This window comes from Castor canadensis, chromosome 13 (assembly GCF_047511655.1).
Source record: "Castor canadensis chromosome 13, mCasCan1.hap1v2, whole genome shotgun sequence".
Lineage (NCBI taxonomy): Eukaryota > Metazoa > Chordata > Mammalia > Rodentia > Castoridae > Castor > Castor canadensis.
In genome coordinates this window covers 66,648,303-66,676,079 of record NC_133398.1, presented here as the reverse complement: position 1 = coordinate 66,676,079, position 27,777 = coordinate 66,648,303, and the positions used below count along the sequence as shown (strand labels likewise).

General features: G+C 36.9%; 1 protein-coding gene across 10 annotated transcripts in view; it reads right to left on the bottom strand.

Moving 5' to 3' along the window:
- Positions 1-27,777, bottom strand: part of Spata6l (spermatogenesis associated 6 like) — a 61,908-nt gene that overhangs the window by 8,409 nt on the left and 25,722 nt on the right. For 6 of the 10 annotated variants that reach the window (XR_012440460.1, XM_074051943.1, XM_074051937.1 and 3 more), the window contains 6 exons: positions 14,229-14,353; positions 11,152-11,229; positions 8,523-8,759; positions 6,222-6,324; positions 3,241-3,275; positions 2,330-2,514 (listed from right to left, as the gene is read on the bottom strand). Coding sequence is in view for 9 of the 10 variants with exons in the window: in XM_074051943.1 (XP_073908044.1) it covers positions 2,330-2,514; positions 3,241-3,275; positions 6,222-6,324; positions 8,523-8,759; positions 11,152-11,229; positions 14,229-14,353 (763 nt within the window). In the remaining variant the exon portion in view is untranslated. The remainder of the gene's footprint in view (positions 1-2,329; positions 2,515-3,240; positions 3,276-6,221; positions 6,325-8,522; positions 8,760-11,151; positions 11,230-14,228; positions 14,354-27,777) is intronic. The other 4 variants (XM_074051939.1, XM_074051941.1, XM_074051946.1 and 1 more) reach the window with 4 other exon arrangements.

Below are 27,777 nucleotides of genomic sequence, written 5' to 3'. Positions count from 1 at the left end.
TCTAGAAGTGCCATCCTCATTTATTCCACATTTGTCTGCACCATTCATGACGTTCTGCCTTGTAGAAGGCTCTTCGTGTGTGTGTGTGTGTGTGTGTGTGTGTGTGTGTGTGTGTGTGTGTTTTAATTTTTTTCCATCCTGTGCTAGGTTACAAGTTCTCAGAGATCAGGAGAAATGTGTTAAAAGGTTAGTGTTTCCATTCCAGGCCTAGAAGATTGATCATCAATCCTGTTTTCCCTGAGACACTCTTTTAACGATAGAGATTCCACACACTCAAATCCAGTCCCAGTTGATTTTGACTCGGAAGCATGAGGCAGTTCTTTTGTCAGCCAGAGGTGAGAATCACTGGCCTGCTATACAAAAACAGGCTAGTTGAATGAAGGGGTGGTTGAATGAATGCACAAGTCATCTAACATATTTAGGAAAAATGAGTTCTTCCCAAACCTCCCTCCTGATGTGATTAATCTCCTCTTGTACTGTCTTCTCCTGCATTTAGCTTGTACTTCTGTTGAGTGCACACCACAATCCATCTCATTTTTAGGGGATGAGGTTACTTCTACCTTCTTATTTAGTGTGTGAACCACTAGAAAGCAGTGATGTGTCATGATCATGTACACTGCACATAACAGTTGTCTGATATTGCATACTCAATTCAGTCTCTCAGAAAAGCTTGCTTCACTGATTCTAAGGAGTACTGGAGATGTGTATAAACAGACACATAGACAAAAGCCCACTTCTGGCAGCAGAGAAGCACTTTGTGGCTGAAAGAAGATTTTCTTTGATCATCACACTCATTTTAAAAATGAAAAAATGTGGTCTAAAAGGGCTAGTTTTTGTGAGACCACACGGCACTTAAAATCAAGTGTCACTGGGGCCCAAGTCTCCTGGTCACCACCAAATGAAAGTTCTTCTCACTCTGTTTAAAACTAATTTTCTATAAGTCCTTGAATCCAGGATAATCTCCCTGCTTTGCCAACCTGCTGAGTTCCACACTGGTAGCAAGAGCATAAGCCAGGAGGGGACAGAGGCCAGGTACAGAAAGGGGCATAAATGTGTCTCTCTAACTATGTCTGTGCCAAAGGTGATTTTTTAAAATACATGTTGTATCATTTTCCAATGAAATAAATAATCAAGAACTCATTACACATTAATAGATTTGGTTTTTTTGTGGTACCAGGACTTGAACTTGGGGCCTATACCTTGAGCCTTTCCACCAGCCTTTTTTTTGTGTTAGGTATTTTCGTGATAGCATCTTGCGAACTATTTGCCTGGACTGGCTTCGAACCATGATCCTCCTGATCTCTGCCTCCTGAGTGGCTAAGATTACAGGCGTGAGCCACCAGTGCCCAGCTCATTAACAGATTTTATTAAAATATCTAATTTGGTTTTCTCAAATGATTTAACATTTTAATATAGTTATTCTATCATTTCTGAGAAACACTACAAATGGACTGTTACTTTCTTAGTGTACCTCAGACTTAATATAATTCCTATGAAATTTTCAGTGCCACTTTGATTCTGGAACATACTTAACATGAGCCCCTTTGTGAGCAATCATGTTATTTGGGAAAAGGAACTTATTCTCACCACTAACAAGGCAGAGAAAAGCAGACTGGCATATCCCTCATTCAACACAGCTGTCTTAGGCATGTTATTTTCAGTGCCACTTCCCTGGAGTGAAGGGGGCCACTTATCTTAGTTTGCTGAGATTTGGGTTCTCCAGGATGTAGGACTTACGGGGTTAAGCTGAGGCAGACCTAAGTGAACTTAATGACTGGTCGCTTTCCTAGAGATGCAACTTGGCAAATTTAAAGATTTCTGCTCTAGTTCTCTAACCTGCCTTCCAAACAAATACAAATATGTTTTTTATTATTTGTGAAAATACAGACAAACCAAGAAACTAATCTAGAAAAAGAGCATATACTGACATGTTAATGGTGTTTGCTTTGGATGGCAGGACTGTGGGTGACTTTACCACTCCTTTTGGTTTGCCTGTAACATCTAAACTTTCCATAGTGAACACTTTTATACTTGTGAAACCAAAAACTTTAGTTTTAAAATTGTGACAGATAAAAATGGGTAGATAACTGGTATCTATATCAGTTAGTTGTCTATCCCACTTATGACAAATATCCTGAGACACACTGTCCCAAGGCAAGAGAAAAGGCTCAACTCTGACTTTCAGGTAGATTTTAAAAAGAATCTTCATTTTCCATACCAAAACACCAGCAGAATATTCCTAAGAAAGAAACTGACAAAGTGACTAGGCTTTATTCCTGACAGACCACAATGCCCTCTTTAGGCAAGGAGACAGGTGTTTACTGCTGACCTTTCTTGAAGAGGCTGATCAAGAGGGCTGGGAGATCTGGAATGCCGGGAGGTAGTAAATGAAGTTTTTCGGAAGAAATCTGCATCCCTTTGGTTACTGGGTGAGGACTTTCCAAACTTACTTGAATCTAAAGGTGATGGTGATTCTCTCCTTAAAACAATCCATTCATCTGGTTCTTTGATAACCTGGGTGACAATGTGCAGTATTCTTTAGTTGTAGGCTTGTTTGCTTAGAACTAGGGGTAGGGTAGGGCAAAGAAGATAAATTGAGGCAAGATCCTGCAAATACAAGGGCCCCAGTACAGAATACTAGAGACAAAATACTCAGGAGTCAAGGTCAAGAAAAAATAACCAAAAGTCTGTACATTTGGCATATGTTAATAAGCCAAAATAAACTCATGCCAAAATAAATCAAATGAACTTTGATTTCTGGAGATAGGGAATTACTGAATCCAGGAAAGATACAATTTTTATATAAAATATTTAAGTGCTAGGGCATAAGAAAAATAGCATACTCAGTTTTCTTTGCATACATCTGTTTTCAAATTGTAACACAGAAATTTGAATCTTCCCATTGACAAATCAATCAAACATCAAAAACAAGTGATTTATCCCCTTTATGTATAAAGGAATCCAATTAGAGAACAAGCAATGAAAACCACTTCTAGTAAGGCAGGTATTGGTCTATATACACCTTCCTTGGTAATTCACCCTACAAATGAAAAGCGGGAAGCAAGCCAAATATACAGTGGGTGTGGGCACCTCTTTACATAAACCCTAGCTAAACTAAAGAATTCTACATAAGGACCGCTAGCTAGAAATATACTTTCCACTTTGGATTACAGAATGCACAATAACTAACATAAGATAACTGAAAATAAATCATTTTACAAATGCTATTTCTAAAATTACCTTTATGTTTCCTGCAAGGCTGTCAAGAGAAGCAGCTAGAAGAGAGAGGAACATGTATTTGAATGACTGATTATTATCAGTAGGCCCTAAATCTGCTGTTACATTTATCCCACAGTAGTATAAAATAATTTAGACAGTGAATGAATTATTAAAGAACTGAAATGCTCCCTTGTAAATTACACTATCACTTTCAAGTCTCCCTTGAGTCACTACAATTCTATCTATGCGTTTTTATGTCCTCAAGGTCAACAATGACATTCTATGTTTAATTTCAGCACATATGGAAAGGGAATAGTAAAAGCAAACCTCAAGTAAAGCAAAAAGTTCAATACCCTTAAAGCAGCCTTAAGCAGAAAAAAACATATTTGCTCAGGTGCCCAGAGCCTAAAAGAAAGCAATAATGGGTCTAATATAAAATTCATATACTCTGCCTCTTCTGCCATTCCCTTTGGTTTTGGTAGAATTCTATTTATGCAGGAGCTCTTGAGTATTCTTGTCTAAGGTAAATACAAATGTTAAATTGAGACACTGAATACCTAAGAGCTTAGAAAAACATAATGCAGAAAGAACAGAAATCATTACAATTACCCTAAATCATTATGAGAAGTAAGTAGTCTCATACTGGAGAATGATAAGGATGAAGTAATAAAAATGCACAGAGAAAACAGACAAAATTGGATTTTTTTCAGGTTGGAAAAAAATGATTTTGAAATGAGTATTTGTAAGTTAATGCTAAGGCTATCACAGCTCCCTCCAGTGTGACTAGAGCACAGGCAGTGACAAAGGACTTCTCTTGGACACCTGAAAAGTCCACTGGTAGGAAAAAGCAAGACATTAAAAGGGATTTTTTACAGCCTGATGATTTTCACATCTGGACATATACGTTTGTGTCTGTGACCATTTTATCCCAGGAGCTCTCTTCTCTTCCACCCTGAACTGAGCAGGAAATGAGTAATGCTGAGGCTCTTTGCAGCTATTGCCACAAATGCACCCTGTGACCTAGGAAGCCCCTTGCTACTGATTTTGAGCATTTCCTTTCACAGGGCACTGGCTTTTATTCCTTAGCTTCTCAAAGCAAAGTCCAAGGACCAGTAGCATCATTATACCTGGAAGCTTGTTAGAAAAGAAGGATTCCACACCTCCTGAATCAGAATTTGCCCTGTAACAAGATTCCCAGGTGATTCAAATGCACATTCAAGTTTGAGAAGTACTACATTATTCTACCTTACAGTAGAATAATAACTACCTGAGTGAATAACCTGATAGGTGATTTAAGCAAAGGTTTGGCCTGAAAGCTACAAAGACTCCAAGGATCTGAGCCCAGAAGTCTGAAATCTTCTCTAATTTGTAGGTATGCCAAAAACTTGATGTGTGACCTGAACACCCATTATAACCTCTCTGGAAACTTAGTTCTCTACCTGCCAGGATTAACAAAGAAAAAGGCCAAGTCTAGTGTGATGTATGAGTCCCATCATCCTAAGGCAGCATTAAGCCCAACTTGTCCTCCCCAGGAAAGGTCATTTGCTGTTGCTTGATTTCACTCTGCTGCCTTTGTAGACTACATGGATGGTTTTCAATTCACAGAACTTAAATTAAATGTCAGAGGTGATGAAGTACTTTCTCCTTCCAACCCTACACTCTGTCCTTGGTTAGCTGTTATCAGTGACTATGGCCTGAGTTACCATAAGAGACTCTGCAGCTCCTTAAAAGTCAAAACCTTTAGAGATAAGGATCTCTATTGTGAGGGACAGCACAGGTCCAGTCCTACCAGGAGGCAAGGGAAGGGGATACCAACATTCCTTCCTAGTGAAAGAAATTAAATTCAGTAATGGTTGAACTTTGCTGCCATGACTTCACTATTGGCATTTCTTATATATTTCAGTCATAAAGGCCTCCAAGGGAGGCCTTAATCCAATGTGTGACCTAAGAACCTCCCCAGGAATCTCCAAGACCTTTTAACAAATCTTCAAGGTCAAAACTATTTTTCATACTAAGTCATTTTCATAATAAAACTAAGTCTTAATATTATTCACAATCCTAACAAAAGCTACGAGGACATGTAATAACATCACCATTCTGATGGCTAGTGGCAGTTGTGCTAGTGTGTTATATTTTTTAACTTTCTCAGTTTTAATTTCTAACATGCTAAATATTGTCCACATCAACAAAATCTCATTGGGGTTCTCAAAATATTATTTAAGAATGCAAAAGTGCCAGGTGCTAGTGGCTCATGCCTGTAATCCTAACTACTTGTGAGGCTGAGATCAGGAGGATCATGGTTCAAGGCCAGCCCAGGCAAACAGTTTGTGAGACCTCATTTCCAAAATAACCAGAGCAAAATGGACTGTAGATGTGGCTCAAGCAGTAGAGCATCTGCTTTGCAAGTGTGAAGCCCTAAGTTCAAACCCTAGTCCCTCCAAAAAAAAAGAACGCAAAAAAGCATCTTAAAATCAAAAGCTTTGAGATTCCCTGCCTTAATCTGTTTCAGAGAGAGCTGGCTCCTCTCCACACTAACATGGAATCCTGTACAGCAAGTGTTTTAGATCTCCTGATCTCCACCAATCTCCTGCTCTTTCCTTTGCGGGGGGAAAAATGTCAGGCTGGAGGAATGGCTCAAGTGATAGAGCACCTGCCTGATGAGTGTGAAGTCTGATTTCAAACCCCACTACCAAACAAACAAACAAAACAGTTTATTTGTTAGCTGTCAATGTGCCTCTGCAAGGAGCTCACACCAGGTCAATGACAAGCTGCTCTCTGCTTTTCCAGCCCAGGCACTATGATGGGCAACAATACTCTGTACAGTCCCCTTCAATAGCTTTGGCAATCCCAAACAGACAGTTTCTCAGCAACCTCTGCCCCATGGGAACACCACAGCAGCCCACAGTGTGCAATGTAACTTGTGATTACTCAGAGTGAAAGATGGCATGTATGAAGCACTGGTTCCCATAAGGAAATGTAAATGAAACCAGAAACTCGAGTACCTCTTCTCATTGGAAACGTAAAGTCTGAAAATTTAGATTTTCTTCTAGACTTCCACAAATGATCCTCCAAATTATTTTCACCAAAGGGCTTTGCACTGTCCACCTAAAAGGAAAGGAAAGAAATGAGACTTGATCTACAATAACTCATATTATGCTCTAATTACCCATAATGCCTTTCTTCCCCTCAATCACTGATTATGCAGCTTAGAAAAAAGAAGATCATAAAATAGCCTAATTTGCAGTGCCCAAGTGTGTTTTATGTTATACCTAACAGGAAAAACTGTCCCTATGTTCCCTGAGGCTTCAGTAAGGCTAGAACACGAGGATATGGGCTAAATGTGGGCATAAAGAACTGAAGTTAGACGCATATAAACAGCCAAGTTTTATTTCACAGTCTTCTAAACAGAACAGAGTATGAAGTTCCTGAACTGTATGAACAGTGCTGACACAGGCGGAGTCCTCCCTGACAGCAAGGAACTGCCACAGCTGGCAGGTTTTTTCCCAGCCTTCCACATCCCTTCCCTTCTGAGTGTCTATATTCTTGATAAAAGAATAGTGATGGGGCTGGTGAAGAGGCTCAAGTGGTAGAGCACCTGCCTAGCAAACATGAGGCCCTGAGTTCAAACCCCAGTGCTGCCAAAAAAAAAAAAGAATTGTGACAGCTGAGTTATTTTACTTTAGGTGACAGATCTTTCCTAAAGAAAGATCGGGCGACATGATGTGAAAACAGGTCTAAATACTTGAAAAAAGATATTCCTCCAGAATATCTACATAAAGTTGTTGGACTTTTAATTTTTTATTTCTGTTACTGTTTTTTTAATTTCAATAAAGCACATTATAATGTTAATTTTTCACTCTATTTCAAAGAAATAGATTCATTTGAATTTACAGTCTTTACAACATCAGATCTTGTCAATTTTAATGTTCTGCTTAAAAAAAATCACACATCATGAAATCTGGTTACACAGAAGAATATGTAAGATCATTAAAAGAGCTTGGCACATAGTAAAATCTATATAAGAATTTGTTACATAATAGAAATATCAAGTAAGTTTTCATTCCCTAAGAAATCTAATCTTATGTTAAGATTTTTTTTTTTTAGTCCATAATGGAACTAACTAAAGTTATATCTTACAAAAATATATACGGAATGGATTAAATCACACTTTCCAATAAACTTAAGCCAACAATACATTTATGGAGTTATGCTAAAAACTAGTGTCGAGATTTTTGCCAGATGTCTATAAATAGACAGCATTTGTGGATAGACTGGCCTTTGAGTAGTTTCTAGCCAAAAAGCTCTAATCTATCTACAAACTTTCTACTTTACACCAAACAGCTCAACTGCACCTTAACTTTTAGACTTATCATGCCTCATGGCCTATGTCAAAATACACAAAAATCAACACAAGTGATGTTAAGTCAAAATACCAACTTACATTACCATCCATAGTTAGCATTCTGGAGAATATTAACTAGAACATAGAATGGTGTTCATGAAAAGTATGAAATAATACAGAAAATGCCTTTAAAGGAATGTTAACTGGAATATATCAGGAAACCATCCTGTATGCACAGTATAATTACAACTTTGTGGAAAAAATGAGACTCTGAATACAAAAAAAGATAAAGAAAATGCCTCAAACTAAACAAAATAGTGATTTTTATTATGCTTACAAGCATTCCTATATTTTCCATTACTTTTGTAGTATGGTAGGAAAAAAATTAAGTTTGCTAAGAGACCTACAATGATTAAATTTGCCCACTGCTGCCTGTAGGCTAAATCTAAGATGAGTCTAATTAAAGGTGTTGAGCGTAGCCTGTCATTGCTTCTTCCCGTAAACACATGTCCTCTGCTCTTCAAAGTATGGCCAATGAGATCCAACATCATTAAGAACTGAAGCTATTTTTTTAAAAAACTACTGAAGCTTCCGTTTTGGACTGATACACAGTACAGGCTAGCCTTTGTTAGGCAGCTTCAACTCCTGGCTGTTCTCAGACTCTTCTGAATAATGGTGAGTTATCAGACACAGATATCATATTCTATTAATCATTTTGAAAAATTAAAAATAGTGATGGTTGACATTTACTGAGCAAATTCTCAGTATGAAATACCTTTATAGGAGTTTCCTGGCAGTGACTCTAGGAAATGAACATAATTTAATCACGGTTATTACTCAATTTGAATTCCCTTTTTATTTAATATTACCCATTTGTTTTTATGGTTCACCATTCCTTTATTTCACCCTCATCCACATCCTCACCATAGCAAAGTCCTCTCAAAAATAACTTTAGGCTCACATGTCTAACCACAAATGGAGGTTTTCTTTCTCCAGAGAATTTAAAGGTATTTCCAAGGTTCATCTGAGTTGGCTGGCCCAGGAAGAAACGTCTGGTAGAGTACGGAGAGGGAGCCCGGGACTGCAAGCCTTTGGGAAGTCCATCAAGATTTTTCTTTGGCTTCTTCTTTATATTATTTAAGGGGGATATCTGTCTATGTGATGTGGATAAAGGCCTTCGTGGCTTGTATCTTTCTTCCTGAAAACAAAAAAAGAAAGTTTTGTTTTGCAGCACTAGGGTTAGAACCCAGGGCCTTGAGTGTGTTAAGGAGGCATATCCTGAGAATGTATCCCCAATCCAAGAATATTTCTCAAAATAAAAAAAATGAAAATTCAATCAGAATTTAACTATTTAATTGAACTTTTTAAAACTAAGGAAAAAGACTGAGCTGCTCAGTTTTACAAGTCATGAACCTAAGGAAGGGCTTAACGTCACTAGTATTTAAATTACTAGAATATATATTTCAAGTAATGACAGTGAGACTTGTTTGTATTGGTGGAATGTTAGAAATATCAGATAGGTGGAGGTGATCTAACCAACATACAATATAAGCCTATTTGTAATTATCACAATGAATCCCCCCGTACAATGAATATATCCTAATAAAAAATTAATGAAAAAAAAGATAAAGAAAAAAGAAATATCAGACATATACATACAGACATACACACACAAATACAGATATACATATACAGGCATAAGTACATGATAGATACTGGGAAAGAGAGAATATCACATACACTTGGGTACAGCAACTTCACTTTAAGGAATTCATTATATGAAAATAATTCTGGCAATGTGTACAGCAACAAAAATGCTTATACTAGTTTTAAAAACTAGAAACCAGCTGTACTGGTAAGTAAGCAATTGCCTCAGCAAATCTACCTGAGCTCTGTGACATTGGAGCAGGGACTCTGAAAACTTCTTTTCTCTTTTCCAGCTGTTAGTGGGTGCTGGAGGTAAACTCCAGGCTGGAGGAGATAGAGCTGGGGAACCACTTGGGAAAGCAGAATTCCCTAGAGGTCTGGGTCCCCTATCTGTGGGGTCTCTTCTTCATTGTTCTACGTTCTGATGACCTAAGCTGCCCTAGGATAGAAGCTGCTTCCTGCAGTGTTCCCCTTTTTATTTTTCAGTCCTCCAACCTGTTTATCTTTTTTAAACATTAAGTTAAAATCTTAACATTAAGACAATAAGTCTTTCTGTTAAAATAACAACTATGATTTAGTTTCTTGATGTATCAACAAAGAGAAAATGACTGACCAAACAAATCATGATAATGTATTATAAAAATTGTCTAATATAAGAATACTTAAGTACATGAGAAATGTATGTGAAATAGGAAGGAAAATATAAAATGATAAGTATGATCCCGACCTTTTAGAATAAAAAATGTTTGTGTGTATGTGTACAGAATACATTTAAAAATTAGTAATGCTCATCTCTAAATGACCAGAATGATAGGTGATTTTTACTTTGTCCTCTTTTGCTTATCTGTATTTTCTAAAATAAATGTGTTACTTTCATCATAGGAAAAAATAAAAGTTATTAATTTTTTTTGATTTTCATTCTTTTTTTTTCTTTTATTCACATGTGCATACAGTGTTTGAGTCATTTCTCCCCCCGCCCCCCTCCCTTACCTATTCCACCCCCTCGCTACCAGGCAGAAACTATTTTGCCTTTATCTCTAATTTTGTTGAAGAGAGAGTATAAGCAATAATAGGAAGGACCAGGGGTTTTTGCTAGTTGAGATAAGGATATCTATACAGGGAGTTGACTCTCATTGCTTTCCTGTACATGTGTGCTACCTTCTAAATTAATTCTTCTCAAACTAACCTTTTCTCTAACAAGTTATTAATTTAAAAAGTTAAAACTTAGCTTGATGCTGGTGGCTCATGCCTATAATCCTACCTACTTAGGAGTTTGAGATTGGGAAGATCACATTTTGAGGCCAGCCCAGGCAAATAGTTCTTCAGACCCCTATCTCCAAAATACCCAGAACAAAATGGACTAGAAGTGTGGCTCAAGACGCAGAGCATGTGTTTTGCAAGTGTAAAACACTGAGTTCAAACACCAGTCCCACCAAAAAAATAGTTAAAGGCAGATCTATATTAGGAGGCTAAAACAAGATTAAAATGGTAAAAGAAAAAACAGATTTAAAAATTACCCTAAAAATTATGCTGAACACATCACAAATAATTAGTGCAAATAAACAGAAAAACTAACAACCACTAGGCCTTCCTTAAAAATAATCATTGATCTCTCATTATGTGCATTAGTATGCCAAAAGAGTTGACAGATGCACACTTCACAAGATCTATAGAAGTAAAACAGCAACAACAAAAGCTAACTAGCCTACATATATCAACCTTGTGACTTTTGTGTCAGAGTCACCCTGCTCTGCCATCTACACCACTTTGAATATATGGTAAACATACCTAATGTGACAGGGCGAACAAGTGATCTGAATAAAGAAATTCAAACCTAGCTAAAACTGTACAAGTTTCTATTTGTTTAGCTGCCTCCAAATAGCAAACTGAGTTTCAGGTAAAATCGTTGTTTCTGGAGAAAACTTCTTTTTAATAATACTTACAAGAAATCTATTTCCATGCAGAAACACACATTCTCGGATGGCTGTCCTTGTAGAAAATTCTAGTTTGGGAGCAATGCCCTAAAAATAAAACAGCATAATAGAAGCAAAAAAATTACTGGAAACAATTCTTTGCCCATCTCATTCTAACTTGAAATCATAAGAACCTAATTGTTCTCTGTAGTTGGCATAATCTGTATACATTACCTAAAATATATACACAGTAAGAATAGCTAAACACTTATGTAATATGAATTACATACTGGACGTGGGCCTAAATATCATGAGCATATTAACTCTTTTACTAATGCAACCCCATGAAGTAATAGGTCCTAATGAGATCTCCATCTGTAGATAACCAAACTAAGACACAGTTTAAGTGAGTTGTCCATCTCGCAATGGCAAAGCCAATAACTGGACCCAGGCATTCTGATGCCAGCGTCCATTCTGTTAACTACTCTACTTAAAACATGAGATGGTGAAATGGAATGAGGCTGCCTGGAGGCTGGGTGAATAGAGGTTTTCCTTCCCTACTTACCGGCTTTGAAAAACTTGCTTTTTATCTTACATCAAACATTTACATTTGTCAAATCTATTTCCAAACTCCATTTTGTTTTATTAACCGCTACTTGTATTTTTGCTCAGTACCATACTGGCTAAAAGATTATTAAGGTGGGAGGGACCTTGGGTCTTCAGGGAGGGAACCAAAATGTTGCATGGTCCTAAACTGCCTGGCAGCCTGTTTCACTTAGTGGCTACTTAGTGGTTTCAGGTTTGAAGACAGTTGTGTCCCTAAACATGGGAGACTCTCGATTCTGGCCTCTGTTGTTATTTGTGACTTGTTTTGCCAGTGGGAGGGTGAGAGTGTAGAGATTTTGGATGAGCCTCAGAATGTATGAATTTACTTATTCATCTCGGAAAAAAGGCCTACTAAGGTGAAATAAAACAACAAAATACAGAAATACACAGAAAATCCTATTATAGTGAAGCAAATAAATCTAATCTTTAATGAACTGATAAATTAAGATAAATAAAGTGAATGATTTGCCTGACCTGTACATGTAATTCATTCTCGCCTCTGATAATATTAATGAAAAGAAGTAGAATAGTGAACTGAGAGTTAAGCTTTGGGCAGTGACTAACAGTGCAAACCACAAAGCATCAGAATCTGTACTCCATCACTCACCAGCTCTGTGACCCTGACTACATTCCTAAAAGTCCCTATACCAGCTTCCCTATCCAGAAAATGGGAAAAGGAATAGTAGCCACCTCATAAAGTAAAGAAGGACTGAACAGATGATCCATGCAATGAACTCAGTAAACACACAATGAACACCAACTACTATTAAAATACTGGCAGTTGATATATTTTTGCTTTATAGAACATTTCAGAGAAATTGAGCCCCTTTATCTTTTTTATACAAACTGTTTAAAAGAATTTCATTAACTTCATTACATGAATTGATAGTTAATGCATGAGGGTATTTCAATGCCCTTTTAAAGCTCTTTGTCTGGCCATTACCTGCATTTATGGATAACTACAAACACAACTTCCTATAGGCTCTTCTATTTATGCTCATAAAGTTAAACAGACAACACTTGAGAAAATATAAGCAAGTGTTTCTTTTGCCTTGATCCTTAGCTGGATTCCAGCCCAGTGTTTAAAGATGGCTTTTATTTAAGAAAGAATTTGAGCAAAGTTAATATGAGTGTTTTCCCAGGCTGAATTTTTTTCTAAATTTTTTATTCTAAATTTTTAGAGTCTGAAGCGCAATACTTCAATAACTCAAAATAATAAAGGCAAGCATCCTACATATATGATGGATATAAGTGATACATGATGTTGGAGAAAATAATAGATTCAGTAATATTCACCAAACCCTCAAAGATAATGGAGGGCTTAAAGTTATAGACATTAGGAAATCTAATTAGTACAACCTTTAATGAATGTTCGCTGTTTGAAGTATCAGAAGTTCTGTCATCATAAGCATCATAGAATCAGAGGCCCTACAGGGGCATAGTACTCTCAACAAAGTTGAGACAGTAACGTTTCATTAAATAATAATAACAGCAATTTAGCAAGACATGGTAGTGTACTCCTGTATACTCAGGAAAAGGAGGCAAGAAGATTGCAAGTTCAAGGCCATTCTGGGAAAAGGTAGCAAGACCCTGTCTCAAAGATAAAATAAAAATAAAACAGGTAGTGGTAGAGCTCAAGTGGTAGAGCACTTGACTAGCATCCGTGAGGCCTAGTTTCAGTCCCCAGTATAATAATAATAATACAGAAAAGTTGAGTGTTAAAAATGCTTCCTATAATTCACAAAAATGTGGCCCTTATACATTGTAAAAACCCTGCAAATGCTACAATGTACCGCCACCCAGCACAATAACAATAATAATAAAAAATTAAAAAGATGTGGCCTTTAAAAGGAAGATCAACCAAATTGCATAAAAATATAGAAAAAAATTGTTAGGGTTGTTGTACAGACAGATAATGTCAAAATGGATATTTTGAATTTAGATTTAGATAAAGCCTCCAAGTAGATTACCAACTGACTATCTGCTTCGTCTTTTACAATTCTTCAGTAAAATTAGTCAGTCTCTGTCATTTTCTTCTCTGCCAAATGGAGACCATAATATCTGCCTTGGCTAATTTCAAAGTTGTTAGGAGGAAAACACCATATGTAAAAAGGTGAAGGCACAGGATAAGTGAGAGATAACATTACTACTATTGCCACTCTATTTAGTCATAATACCTATGACTAAATAAACACATCCTTCTGTTAATCTACAACAAGAGGAAGCTGGAAAAGCAACCTTTTATAACTATGTGACAATGTGAATAAGGCAATGATTTAACCTAATTAGGTATTGAGACTTCTACCTCTCAGATCAACAGTAGAAATTGGAACAATCTGGTTTCTTGATCTGGGCATCTGAAGAGGAATGCTAAACAGAATACCTTGGGCAATAAGTAAGATGAAGCTTTGTGTCCGAGATCCAACCCTGTCAGGAATGACATGCTCATGTCCCCCAAATTTCTCTCCAAATGCCCTGCTCAGATGGGCAGGATCACTTACTGGAAAACTTTTAGCCGTCTTCATGAGCACCTCCCTATGTTTCCCAGGGTGCGAAGGTGTCAGCTTGGGTTCAGGGAAAAGAAAATCTCGTGTGTTTTCTTCATAGTAGGCCAACTCTTCCCACACTACGAAGAAAGAAGAAAAGGTATATGTAGCCTACCTGTCTACCCCCCTCACCGCCCCCTGGCAATTTAACAAAATGTTCAGACATATGACGGCAGAGATGGTACGTGGGTACAAATAGACATTTTGAACCCAGCAATTATTATTAAGAGGAAAATAACTTCTACTACTTTTTATCTCATGGATAATTTTTTTTGACAGTACTTGGGTTTGAACTCAGGGCCTCATGCTTGCTAGACAGGCACTCCATCAGCCCTCATACCTAATTTTTAACAACTTTCTCAAGTCATAACAGAGAAAAGAGATTAAAGGGTTGCTCCACAAAAATTGGACAAAGAGGAAAATCTGTCTATTAATCCATCCACTCCTTAATCCATTATTTCCTTGACCAAATGTCTGCCAAAGACAAACTTTGAGTGAGGCCATGGAGATAGACAGCAAGAAGACAGACACAACCCTGTTCACACAAAGGTAACAGTTTAGACTGGAGTTCAGCTTATCTGTGAATAGGAGTACCAATGGCCCAAGGAAGACTAGACCTGTGGTTCTCAGCAGGGGTGGTATTAACCCCGGAGACATTTTTGACATTTGTGAGGACATTTCATGAGCAGAAGCCAAAGGTGCTAGGATGTTCTGTGGTGCTCAAGACACTACTGCATATCAAGTAATTTACCCAGGACTTCATGGTTGCCTAGCAAGTGTAATTCAGTAATAATCACCAAACCCTCAGAGATAATGGAGGGCTTAAAGTTATAGACACTAGGAATTCTGATTAGGACAACCTTTGATGAATGTGTGCTGTTTAAGTATTAGAAGTAGAAGTGTGAAGCCCTGAGTTCAAACACCAGTATGGCCAAAAGATTAAAATAAATAAATGATGATTTTCCTTACCCTATGTAACTTTCTAACTTCCTAACAAACATTCCTTCAAGCTAAAAACTATCTGATCCAAGACCATAAATCTATGTTGCATATAAGTACAAAGAATTTTTGCATGATTTAAAAACCCACTGACTTCTCTAGGAATGCAGGTATTGCATAAATTAAGGAATGGTTTTATTTTGGGTTTTTTTTGGGGGGGGATCTTTACCAAGACCTATGTGGCATTTTAAAAATCATGTCACATTAAATACTTCATTTTGCTCAACATTTATATTGTGATATACAAATCACGTTATTATAAACTACTTTTTCCTTTTATTTCTCCCTTATATTTCAGTTGGAACCCTCTTACACTGTTGGTGGGAATGTAGACTAATATAACCACTCTGGAAAAAAATTTGGAGGCTACTTAAAAAGCTAGACATCGATCTACCATTTGATCCAGTAATACCACTCTTGGGGATATACCCAAAAGACTGTTACTCCAGAGGCACCTGCACATCCATGTTTATTGCAGTACTATTCACAATAGCCAAGTTATGGAAACAGCCAAGATGCCCCACCACTGACGAATGGATTAAGAAAATGTGGTATCTATACACAGTGGAATTCTATGCAGCCATGAAGAAGAACAAAATGTTATCATTTGCTGGTAAATGGATAGAATTGGAGAACATCATTCTGAGTGAGGTTAGCCTAGCCCAAAAGACCAAAAATCGTATGTTCTCCCTCATATGTGGACATTAGATCAAGGGTAAACACAACAAGGGGACTGGACTATGAGCACATGATAAAAACGAGAGCACACAAGGGAGGGGTGAGGATAGGTAAGACACCTAAAAAATTAGCTAGCATTTGTGCCCTCAACGCAGAGAAACTAAAGCAGATACCTTAAAAGCAACTGAGGCCAATAGGAAAAGGGGAACAGGTACTAGAGAAAAGGTTAGTTCAAGAATTAACCTAGAAGGTAACACCCACGCACAGGAAATCAATGTGAGTCAATGCCCTGTATAGCTATCCTTATCTCAACCAGCAAAAATCCTTGTTCCTTCCTATTATGGCTTATACTCTCTCTACAACAAAATTAGAAATAAGGGCAAAATAGTTTCTGCTGGGTATTGGGGGGGGTGGAGAGGGAGGGGGCAGAGTGGGTGGTAAGAGAGGGGGTGGGGGCAGGAGGGAGAAATGAACCAAGCCTTGTATGCACATATGAATAATAAAAGAAAAAGGAAAATAAATAAATACTTCATTTTGCTCAACATTTATATTGTGATATGCAAATCATGTTATTATAAACTACTTTTTCCTTTTATTTCTCCCTTATATTTCAGTTGGAATAGTATACTGATTTCTGTAGTGATTTGTATAAGTTGGTTATACTAAGTATGATTATTATCTCAGTATGATAAAAGGGATATTACAAACGCCTCATCACCAAAGAAAGATCTTAGATCTACTAGGACAGACAACTATTGACCTAAAAAATAGCTGCTGCCATCTGAGCCTCCCTAGTTAGTACAACAGGTGCCACACAAGCAATTTGGACTGAGAGTGGGTCCTGTACAGAGCACCATCAAGAGTAACTGCAGCCAATAGGTTAGTTTTGCTGTTTAGTGAGTGTCACTTTACTTGTGAGATTAGGGTATATTTTTGGCACAGAAGCTGTAGCAAATAACTGATCTTACATCAAATGATAGGATGGACTAATTCTTATTCCTACTTATTCCACTTAATATGATCATTTGGAGTCTAACAAGGGAAAGATCAAAGTATTCTATATGCTTATCACATCATTATTTCTTTCCATTCTTACCCTTCTGCCACACTCTGACCACAATAGACAGATGGTGAATCTTCCTGCTTATATAGTATATTTTCCTAGCTTGGGCTATCCCTTCCTTCTCACTCTATTGAGATCCGATTCACCTTTCAAGTCTCACCCTAAATGTCATACAGTATCTCCAACCTAATAGGTCCCACAAAAACTTCCTTTTTCCTCACAAAACAGCTCTCCCTTTTCATCAGACAACTGGCACCAGTTATTAAGCCAAAAATCTAGGATTCACCCTTGGTTCTTTCTCTCCCTCCTTCTTATCAATCCATTAGCAAGTCTTGTAGATGCAATCTCCAAAACAAATCTAAAGTCTGCCTCTTTATCTTTACAGCCTCCACCACCTACCACTGTTCTGCCATGTCCTCCTAGATGATTTCCCTACTTCCATTTTCCTGGCATTCAAATCCATTATTCACACACTGTGTTGTTTTTAGTCATAAAACTTTGCCTTTTGCTCGCTTAAAACCTTCCAATAGTCTTCTTGTCATATTAGAATAAAATCTAGGTGCCTTACCATAGCCTTCAAGACTTTATATAAACAGGCTTCTGCACCTCTCCTACTTCATTTATTATCTCTCCCCTTGGTCCTTCTCTTTTCCTGCTGCCACTCTTCCTGTCTCTCAGGCACCCCAAGTTAACCTCTACCTTAGAGTTCTGACTTACTGTTCTTCCCTCTGCAATGTTCCTTTCCAACACATCCTTGAATGACTGGCTCCCTCTTATCAAATAATGGATTTACTTTAAGTATCATTATATCAGATAGCAACTCAGATCAAAAAGCATCCCCTATTACATTACTGTATTTAAATTTCAATGTAATACTTATCCATAAATGATTTCTGTTCATGTATTTGCTTATGATCTCCTTCCATGAATGCTCTGTGAAATCAATGACTTTGTTTTTTCTGTTCATTATTTATTGCTTAGAGAGCTATCCTCAGAAAAGTGTGAACTCAGAGTTGTCAAACAAGTACAAGACCCAGGTGAGATAATGATACCAAAAAAGAGGTAACTTTCACAGACTCCTTGTCCTATCATTAAAGACAGAAATTTGAAAACTGAAATCCAATGATGTCAGAGAAGAATGGCAAAGTGTAGCATCCTGGTTACTTCCCCAAATCTGTGAAGCAGTGCCTGGAACACAGTGGTACTTCATCGATGTAATCATCATGTTCGTTCATTCTCTTGAATGAAGTAACTTACTTAAGTACCTCTTACATTAGCCACTTAGTAAGCATTAACCCTCTGAGACTCAGCTTCCACAACTATAAAAAAAAAAAAGGTAGAAGACTGTCTTCTAAATGTTTTTCAACTCTTTTCATTCTTTTTTTAAAGAATTCTTTTCATTCACACATTCAAGAAACAGTCATTGAGGGCCTAATACATGCCAAAAATTCTAGACATCGAATATAGACTAGTGAACAAGAGGAATGAAATGCAACTCCTGCCACCCTGAGTGTGCAGTCTACATGTATTAGTATATTAAAATTATTAATGCATTAAAAATAATACATTTTAAATTAGTACTTTCAAATAATTGTATAATTAAAAATTATAAGTGCCATGAGAAAAAGTTTCCATGACAGTGAATTACTGGAAGTAAAGAGACAAAGAGGAGGGTGAGGAGACATGTGGGAAGGTGGGTGTAATTCAAAGATCAATTGTCTGCTTAATTTACTAGTCTTGTTCCAGCCTCCTTTTCCGTCAACACTCCTTTTATGTTCCCTGTGAAGGGCATGACTTCCACATCCTTGTTCAGCAAATACAGACTCTCCCCCATCCATGGACTCTGAAGTACAGCCTGAAAACTGGAAGTAATATACCAGTGTCCTCACCTATCACTAGCAACAAAACACAGCTTTCTAGCTAAGTCCTTAGTTCAGTGGTTAAGAACTCAGGTTCCAGGGTTAGAAAAGGTTAGGTTCTAATCTCTGCTCTATCACTTATCAGTTTGACCTTGAGAAAATTATGTAATTTAGTTTCTTTATTAGGTAAAAGCACTCCTCTCCTGTGAATGTCATGTTCCTACTGCAAACAAACACCCGGATGTGTGATACGATGCTCTATACAGTAGGCTTTTCCTTTTATCAGCTTCCCTTCATATATTGTTAGCTAGTTCTTGTTACTGCATCCAAAATGATAGCTACTAAGTTATTATTCCAGTATTTAGCAAGAATTTAGATAAAAATAAGAGGTCAGAAAAGTGTAGGTGAATTCATCCACCACCTTTGGAATAATAAGACTAGACTAAAACAGGATTAGAAAAATAGAGAGCTATGACACTTCTCCCTAGTTCAATCATTTTCCAAACACCCACAATGCCACCAGGATGAAAATGTCAGCATGTCAAGGGGATTTTGCAGCAAGAGCCTAGGTTACAAATTTATGAGCATATTCACAGGCTGAGCAAGTCTCATAGGCCAAGTGAAGTGTCTAAAAGAACTCAGTGTTCTCAATAGCCCAATGGTATAGACAGTGATGTCATCAATACCATCAATGAACAACTTCTATGATTTAATACTGTACGAATAAGAGAAAAAAATGTTAAGACACACTAAGACTAAAAGGGAAAGAAGACAAATATACAGTATGAAAATATTAACAAAGCAAACTGTCACCAAGTTACATCATATCTAAGATGTAGGTGTTAAGGCAAGTAGAAATATCAAACTATTTCATAAATAAGAACTTTGAGGTCATGATTAAGTAAAATAATTGAGTGTATAATTCTGATATATTTTAAACTTTGCCTAGAAAAAGGTTTTAGTTTTTAAACATGCATAAGTAAACAAAATAGGTACAAATTAATGAGATAAACAACTAGCCCAATAAATTATTCAAAAAGAATAAAATAATTGAACTCAAACAGTAGATAGGAATAATTTGTTGTGTACTTAAACTTTTTAAAGGCTGGATTTTATTTACATGTGAACAAAATAAAATTATAATAAAAAAAGAAAATTTATGACTTAAAGGGAGGAAGAGGATCAAAATACACTACATGTGCATGTTCAAAGATAACATAATGAAACCTACCAAAAACTGTTTGAAAACCAGGTGAGAAGAGAGGGAGGGATAGGCATATAATGGAAGGCATAAATTTGTTCAAAGTATACTGTACACATGAACTGAATTGCACAATGAAATTCCCTCATATCATTAGTGTATATTACTTCAGAATATAATAAAACTATTAAAAAAGAAAAAAGATTTAGTAACAATGGTTCAAGAAATATCTAACATTTATACAGCATAGCAGAATTGACAATGTGCTTACAGATAGAGACTCTCATTTGATTCCTGTTTACAGACTCTGAGAGTTTAAGACACTTGTCATGATACCACATGGCAAAGAAGAAATTCAAAACTGATCAGTGGAGGAAGTTCTTTCCTTGCCGACATCTACTGATCATAACGACTGAAGTATAAAATCAAGCTCTGTTTAAGTACATGGGTGCCCAGTAAAAGAGGATTTAACAGTTGCACTGAATATCTATGACTTACCTATAAAATTGGGCCAAATAAGAAAAAATATTGACTCAGAGATTTTTTTTCACAGTACTGGGGTTTGAACTAAGGGCCTACACCTTGAGCCACTCCACCAGCCCTTTTTGTGAGAGGGCTATTTGTCTGGTCTGGCTTCAAATAACGATCCTCCTGATCTCTTCCTCCTGAGTAGCCAGGATTACAGGCATGAGCCATGAGTGCCCAGCTCAGGAAGTGAATTTTTTGAAAAAGCATCAAGCTTATTATTGAAGAGTATTACACTGCCCCCCGGTGGCCACAGCTTCTTCCCACATTTGTAAACTGAAGAACAAGAGGAATCTCTTTTTTGGAACCAAAATCACTGAACCTCTGAGAATTATTATATTTGTGCCCCAACTTAATGACCATATGCCTTCCGACTATAGGTGTGTCTGAAAACGATGTGGAAAAATACCAAATACTAAAGCACTATCCATAGCAAAATGAAAAGATAACAAATCAGCCAATGGAAACATTGGTCCCTGAGAACCACTTAAGCAAATCATTTTTACCCAACTAGCAGGTCCTGAGAGCTCACAGTTGCCACATGTGCCTAGCATCACCAGCATCACACCAGCTGGCACAGTGTAGACTGTGTGCAAAGTATACTCTCAATAACTTATTGAACAAATTAATGGATTGATCTGTATGCCATCTAAAGCTGAGTGAAACTGTTATTTTGACTAATTTAAACTTAATTCCACTAAAACTGTGATGGGAAACTGAGGATTATGGGCAGAAAGAAAACAAGTGTGCTAAGACTCTCATTTTGCATGTTATTAACTTGTAAGTTATTACCAGTATGCACTGAGCTTGAATATTCCTTAGTCATCATTATTTTCAAACAAGTATTTTTGTAACTTTCTCACAGATGGATTTCTGGTCACATGAAAAATATGCAGCAATCCAAGCTATATTAAAATTTTAAAAGTAAGTTGCAAAATGAATATATTCAACATATACATTCACACACAAAATCACGTATATATGGTGTATACAGGTGTGTGCATGCATTACTTTAGGGTTGGTTGAATATAGTAAATGCATTATATAGACTACCTGCATTATATAGACTACCTGCATTTTAAAGGGTCTAAAAAGATACATGACACATTGTTAATAAAGTAGTTATCTATCAGGAGTTGTTGATGGATGGGTTTTTATCTTTTTATTGTGTGTAATTTTATAGCAATCAAAATTTTTATTTAGGTATTAGGTAATTTTTTTAATTCATGCAAAATTAAATAAGAATGAAATAAGCACACTTCTACTTTATTAGCATACTAAGATGTAACTTGCCAGTTAGTAGTGTTACATGTTTGAATATAAAATTGGGTCAAATAAGAAAAAAAAAAACTTGTGGAAAAAAAGTCAATGGCCTGATTTTAGCCTGTCACTTTTTGGCCCAAAATCCTTCTGTGAGAATTTCGGAACTGTAGGTGGGAGGCTTCTGCTCTGTTCTGTCTACCAAAGAAATGACACGTTCCAGTGCTTATCCATAGAGGTGGGGCTCTTATCTGTTTCCAGGGGCTGCCTTTGCTGAAGAACAAAAAGGCAGTACAAAGAACCACAGGCACCTAGGTTTGCACCACTTCACTGGGTTCTTGATCAGTACTGGTGACATCCAACTGTGGGCCAAACAAGGATCCTCATCAAAAGTGTCCACAGCCCTCACCTCAGCTAAGGCATATGCCAGGTTCATCTGTCTTCTGTCATGATAAAAACATCAAAATAATGCATCAAAGGGTAGATAGATATACATATTAATCATAATGGATTAAAGGCTTTAGCAAAAATATCAGGAACTTATACTGAAGTGCAATGCTTACTTTCCAAACATCACTCCACAAGTAACCAAGGACAATGACAGCTACTTTATACAAAAAGAAGAAAACAAATCACGACATGGCAAAATTGAAAATTTTAAGGAATAAACTTTAAATTTAGAATTGTCATATATATCTATATGACAATAAATAAAAATGTCAGAATCCAGCCTTAGCTATGATATGGTGGATACAGAAACAGTGGAACCTTACTGGAAATCACATCACCCCAGGTATACAAGGTACCATTCAATCTGGTAGTTCTATTCCTTATATATATAATAAAACAAAAAACAAATTTTATGATGTGAAAGACAAAACCTAAAGTTCAACACTAACAATTTTAAAATAATGATAATAATAATACCATAGAAAAATGTATAGCTATTGAAAATAACAAATATATGAACTATAGGTAAGGTAACAAGATGAAGTAAGAAAACCAAAACGCAAAGTATTGTTCATAGCCCTGTAAAAACACATAGTAGCTGGCCTTGGTGGCACATCCCTGTAATCTCAGCTACTCAGAGGCTGAGGCAGAGAGGATTATGACTCAAGGCCAAGGTGGGCACCTTATCAAGATCCTGTCTAAAATTTTAAAATAATTTTGAAGAGCTGAGGTGTAGCTTCAGTGGCAGAGTCCTCAGTGGTAGAGTGCTTGCTTAGCATGCACCAGCCCCTGGATTCAATCCTCAGCACCACACACACATTACTTAATGAACAATGGGTCATTGATGAAATAAAAGAGGAAATTAAAAAGTTCTTGGAAGTCAATGAAAATGAAAACACAACCTACTAGAACCTATGGGACACAGCAAAGGCAGTCCTGAGAGGAAAGTTTATAGCCATGAGTGCATATATTAAAAAGACTGAAAGATCCCAAATCAATGACCTAATGATACATCTCAAACTCCTAGAAAAACAAGAACAACCAAATCCCAAAACAATAGAAGAATAGAGAAATAATAAAAATGAGAGCTGAAATCAACGAAAAATAAACCAAAAAAACCATACAAAGAATTAATGAAACAAAAAGTTGGTTCTTTGAAAAAATAAACAACATCGACAACACTTGGCAAACCTGACTAAAATGAGGAGAGAAAAAACCCAAATTAGTAGAATCAGGAATGCAAAAGGGGAGATAACAACAAACACCATGGAAGTCCAGGAAATCATCAGAGACTACTTCGAGAACCTATATTCAAATAAATTTGAAAATCTTAAAGAAATGAACAGATTTCTAGATACATATGATCATCCAAAACTGAACCAAGAGGAAATTAATCACCTGAATAGATCTATAACACAAAATGAAATTGAAGCCGCAATCAAGAGTCTTCCCAAAAAGAAAAGTCCAGGACCTGATGGATTCTCTGCTGAATTCTATCAGACCTTTAAAGAACTGACACCAACCTCCTTAAACTGTTCCACGAAATAGAAAGGGAAGGAAAATTGCCTAACACATTTTCTGAAGCCAGTATTACACTTATCCCCAAACCAGGCAAAGACACCTCCAAAAAGGAGAACTATAGGCCAATCTCCTTAATGAACATTGATGCAAAAATCCTCAATAAAATAATGGCAAACCGAATTCAACAACACATCAAAAAGATTATTCACCACGACCAAGTAGGCTTCATCCCGGGAATGCAGGGGTGGTTCAACATACGAAAATCAATAAACGTAATAAACCACATTAACAGAAGCAAAGACAAAAACCATTTGATCATCTCAATAGATGCAGAAAAAGCCTTTGATAAGATCCAACACCATTTCATGATAAAAGCTCTAAGAAAACTAGGAACAGAAGGAAAATACAGGGGGCGGAGTGGGTGGTAAGGGAGGGGGTGGGGGCAGGGGGGAGAAATGAACCAAGCCTTGTATGCACATATGAATAATAAAAGAAAAATGAAAAAAAAAGAAGGAAAATACATCAACATTATAAAAGCTATATATGACAAACCTACAGCCAGCATTATACTTAATGGAGAAAAACTGAACCATTCCCTCTAAAATCAGGAACCAGACAAGGATGCCCACTATCTCCACTCCTATTCAACAGAGTACTGGAATTCCTAGCCAGAGCAATTAGGCAAGAAGAAGGAATAAAAGGAATACAAATAGGTAAAGAAACTGTCAAAATATCCCTATTTGCAGATGACATGATCCTATACCTTAAAGACCCAAAAAACTCTACTCAGAAGCTTCTAGACATCATCAATAGCTATAGCAAGGCAGCAGGATATAAAATCAACATAGAAAAATCATTAGCATTTCTGTACACTAACAATGAGCAAACTGAAAAAGAATATATGAAAACAATTCCATTTACAATAGCCTCAGAAAAAATCAAATACCTAGGTGTAAACCTAACAAAAGATGTGAATGACCTCTACAAGGAAAAATATAAATGTCTGAAGAAAGAGATTGAGGAAGACTATACAAAGTGGAGAGATCGCCCATGCTCATAGATTGGTAGAATCAACATAGTAAAAATGTCTATACTTCCAAAAGTAATCTACATTTTTAATGCAATTCCCATCAAAATTCCAATGACATTCATTATAGAGATTGAAAAATCTATCGTTAAATTTATATGGAAACACAAGAGGCCACGAATAGCCAGGGCAATACTCAGTCAAAAAAACAATGCTGGAGGTATCACGATACCTGACTTCAAACTATATTACAAAACAATAACAATAAAAACAGCATGGTACTGGCACAAAAACAGACATGAAGACCAGTGGGACAGAATAGAGGACCCAGATATAAAGCCACACAACTATAACCAACTTGTCTTTGACAAAGGAGCTAAAAATATACGATGGAGAAATAGCAGCCTCTTCAACAAAAACTGCTGGGAAAACTGGTTAGCAGTCTGCAAAAAACTGAAACTAGATCCACGTATATCACCCTATACCAATATTAACTCAAAATGGATCAAGGATCTTAATATCAGACCACAAAAACTAAAGTTGATACAGGAAAGAGTAGGAAATACTCTGGAGTTAGTAGGTATAGGTAAGAACTTTCTCAATGGAACCCCAGCAGCACAACAACTAGGAGATAGCATAGATAAATGGGACTTCATAAAACTAAAAAGCTTCTGTTCATCAAAAGAAATGGTCTCTAAACTGAAGAGAACACCCACAGAGTGGGAGAAAATATTTGCCAGCTACACATCAGACAAAGGACTGATAACCAGAATATACAGGGAACTTAAAAAAACTAAATTCTAACAAAACTAATGAACCAATAAAGAAATGGGCAAGTGAACTAAACAGAACTTTCTCAAAAGAAGAAATTCAAATGGCCAAAAAACACATGAAAAAATGCTCACCATCTCTAGCAAACAAGGAAATGCAAATTAAAACCATGCTAAGATTCCACCTCACCCCTGTTAGAATAGCCATCATTAGCAACACCACCAACAACAGGTGTTGGCGAGGATGCGGGGGGAAAAAGGAACCCTCTTACACTGTTGGTGGGAATGTAAACTAGTACAACCACTCTGCAAAAATATTTGGAGGCTACTTAAAAAGCTAAACATTGATCTACCATTTGATCCAGCAATACCACTTCTGGGGATATACCCAAAAGACTGTGACACAGGTTACTCCAGAGGCACCTGCACACCCATGTTTATTGCGGCACTATTCACAATAGCCAAGTTATGGAAACAGCCAAGATGCCCCACCACTGATGAATGGATCAAGAAAATGTGGTATCTATACACAATGGAATTTTATGCAGCCATGAAGAAGAACAAAATGTTATCATTAGCTGGTAAATGGATGGAATTGGAGAACATCATTCTGAGTGAGGTTAGCCTGGCCCAAAAGACCAAAAATCATATGTTCTCCCTCATATGCGGACATTAGATCAAGGGCAAACACAACAAGGGGACTGAACTTTGATCACAAGATAAAAGCGAGTGCACACGGGAGATATGAGGATAGGTAAGACACCTAAAAAATTAGCTAGCATTTGTTGCCCTCAATGCAGAGAAACTAAAGCAGATACCTTAAAAGCAACTGAGGCCAATAGGAAAAGGGGACCAGGAACTAAAGAAAAGGTTAGATCAAAAAGAATTAACCTAGAAGGTAACACACATGCACAGGAAATTAATGTGAGTCACCTCCCTGTATAGCTATCCTTATCTCAACCAGCAAAAACCCTTGTTCCTTCCTCTTATTGCTTATACTCTCTCTACAACAAAATTAGAAATAAGGGCAAAATAGTTTCTGCTGGGTATTGAGGGGGTGGGGGGACAGGGAGGGGGCAGAGTGGGTGGTAAGGGAGGGGTGTGGGCAGGGGGAAGAAATGACTCAAGCCTTGTATGCATATATGACTAATAAAAGAAAAACAAAAACAAAAAAATGAACCAGAAAGTTACAAATGATTACTGGGAAGGGTGCCACAGGGGGCGGGGGGCGGTGTTAAGGGTGGAAGAAGGGTGGATGAATATAATCAACGCATGCTATATGCATGTATGGAAATATGACAGTGACTCCAACTAATATGTACAACATACAATTAACGTGTTAATAAAAATGACAATGAAACGGTGACAGAAAATGGGGGAAAGCTAGCAACAGAAGAAAATGCCCGGGACATTATGTAAAATTTCTGTATCTAGCCACAGAGAACTACCAAGAACATGTTCACCAAAATACAAATAGAAGTTCTCTTAGTATGATGTGGTTTGCGGAAGCTTTTTATAACACATAAAAAACTATGAGCATATCTTCTTTTGAGAAAGGAAAAAAACTGAAATGTGGAATAGCAAAACTCTCTCTTCTCTCTCTTCTCTCTCTCTCTCTCTCTCTCTCTCTCTCTCTCTCTCTCTCTCTCTCTGACACACACACACTCACATCTAGAGCCACAGTGAGATACTGAGAACTGGCCAACCTCACCAGCTCAGGTCTTCCATCACTCAAGAAATACCACGGAGCAAAGGCGCCAGAGAACAAGAGTCTGCTGGAATTCCATGATTCTAGCACAGGGGTCACAAACATTTCCATAAAGGTGCAGATAGTAAATACTTTAGGTTTTTTGGGCCATGAAAGTAGCAAGAAACATTACTTAAGTATAATATGGCTATGTTCTAATAAAACTGAATTTCTGGATGATGACATTTGACTTTCATATAAGTTTCCATGTCACTAAATAGTCTTCTTTTGAAATTTTTTAAAAATGTAAAAACCAAACTTGGTTTGGCAGTTTCTCAAAAAGTTAAACAGCTTTATGATATGATGTGGGTATATATCCAAGAGAACTGAAAGCAAATACTCACAAATGTTCATAACAGCATTATTCATAAAATCCAAAAGTAGAAAGAACTCAATGTCCTTCA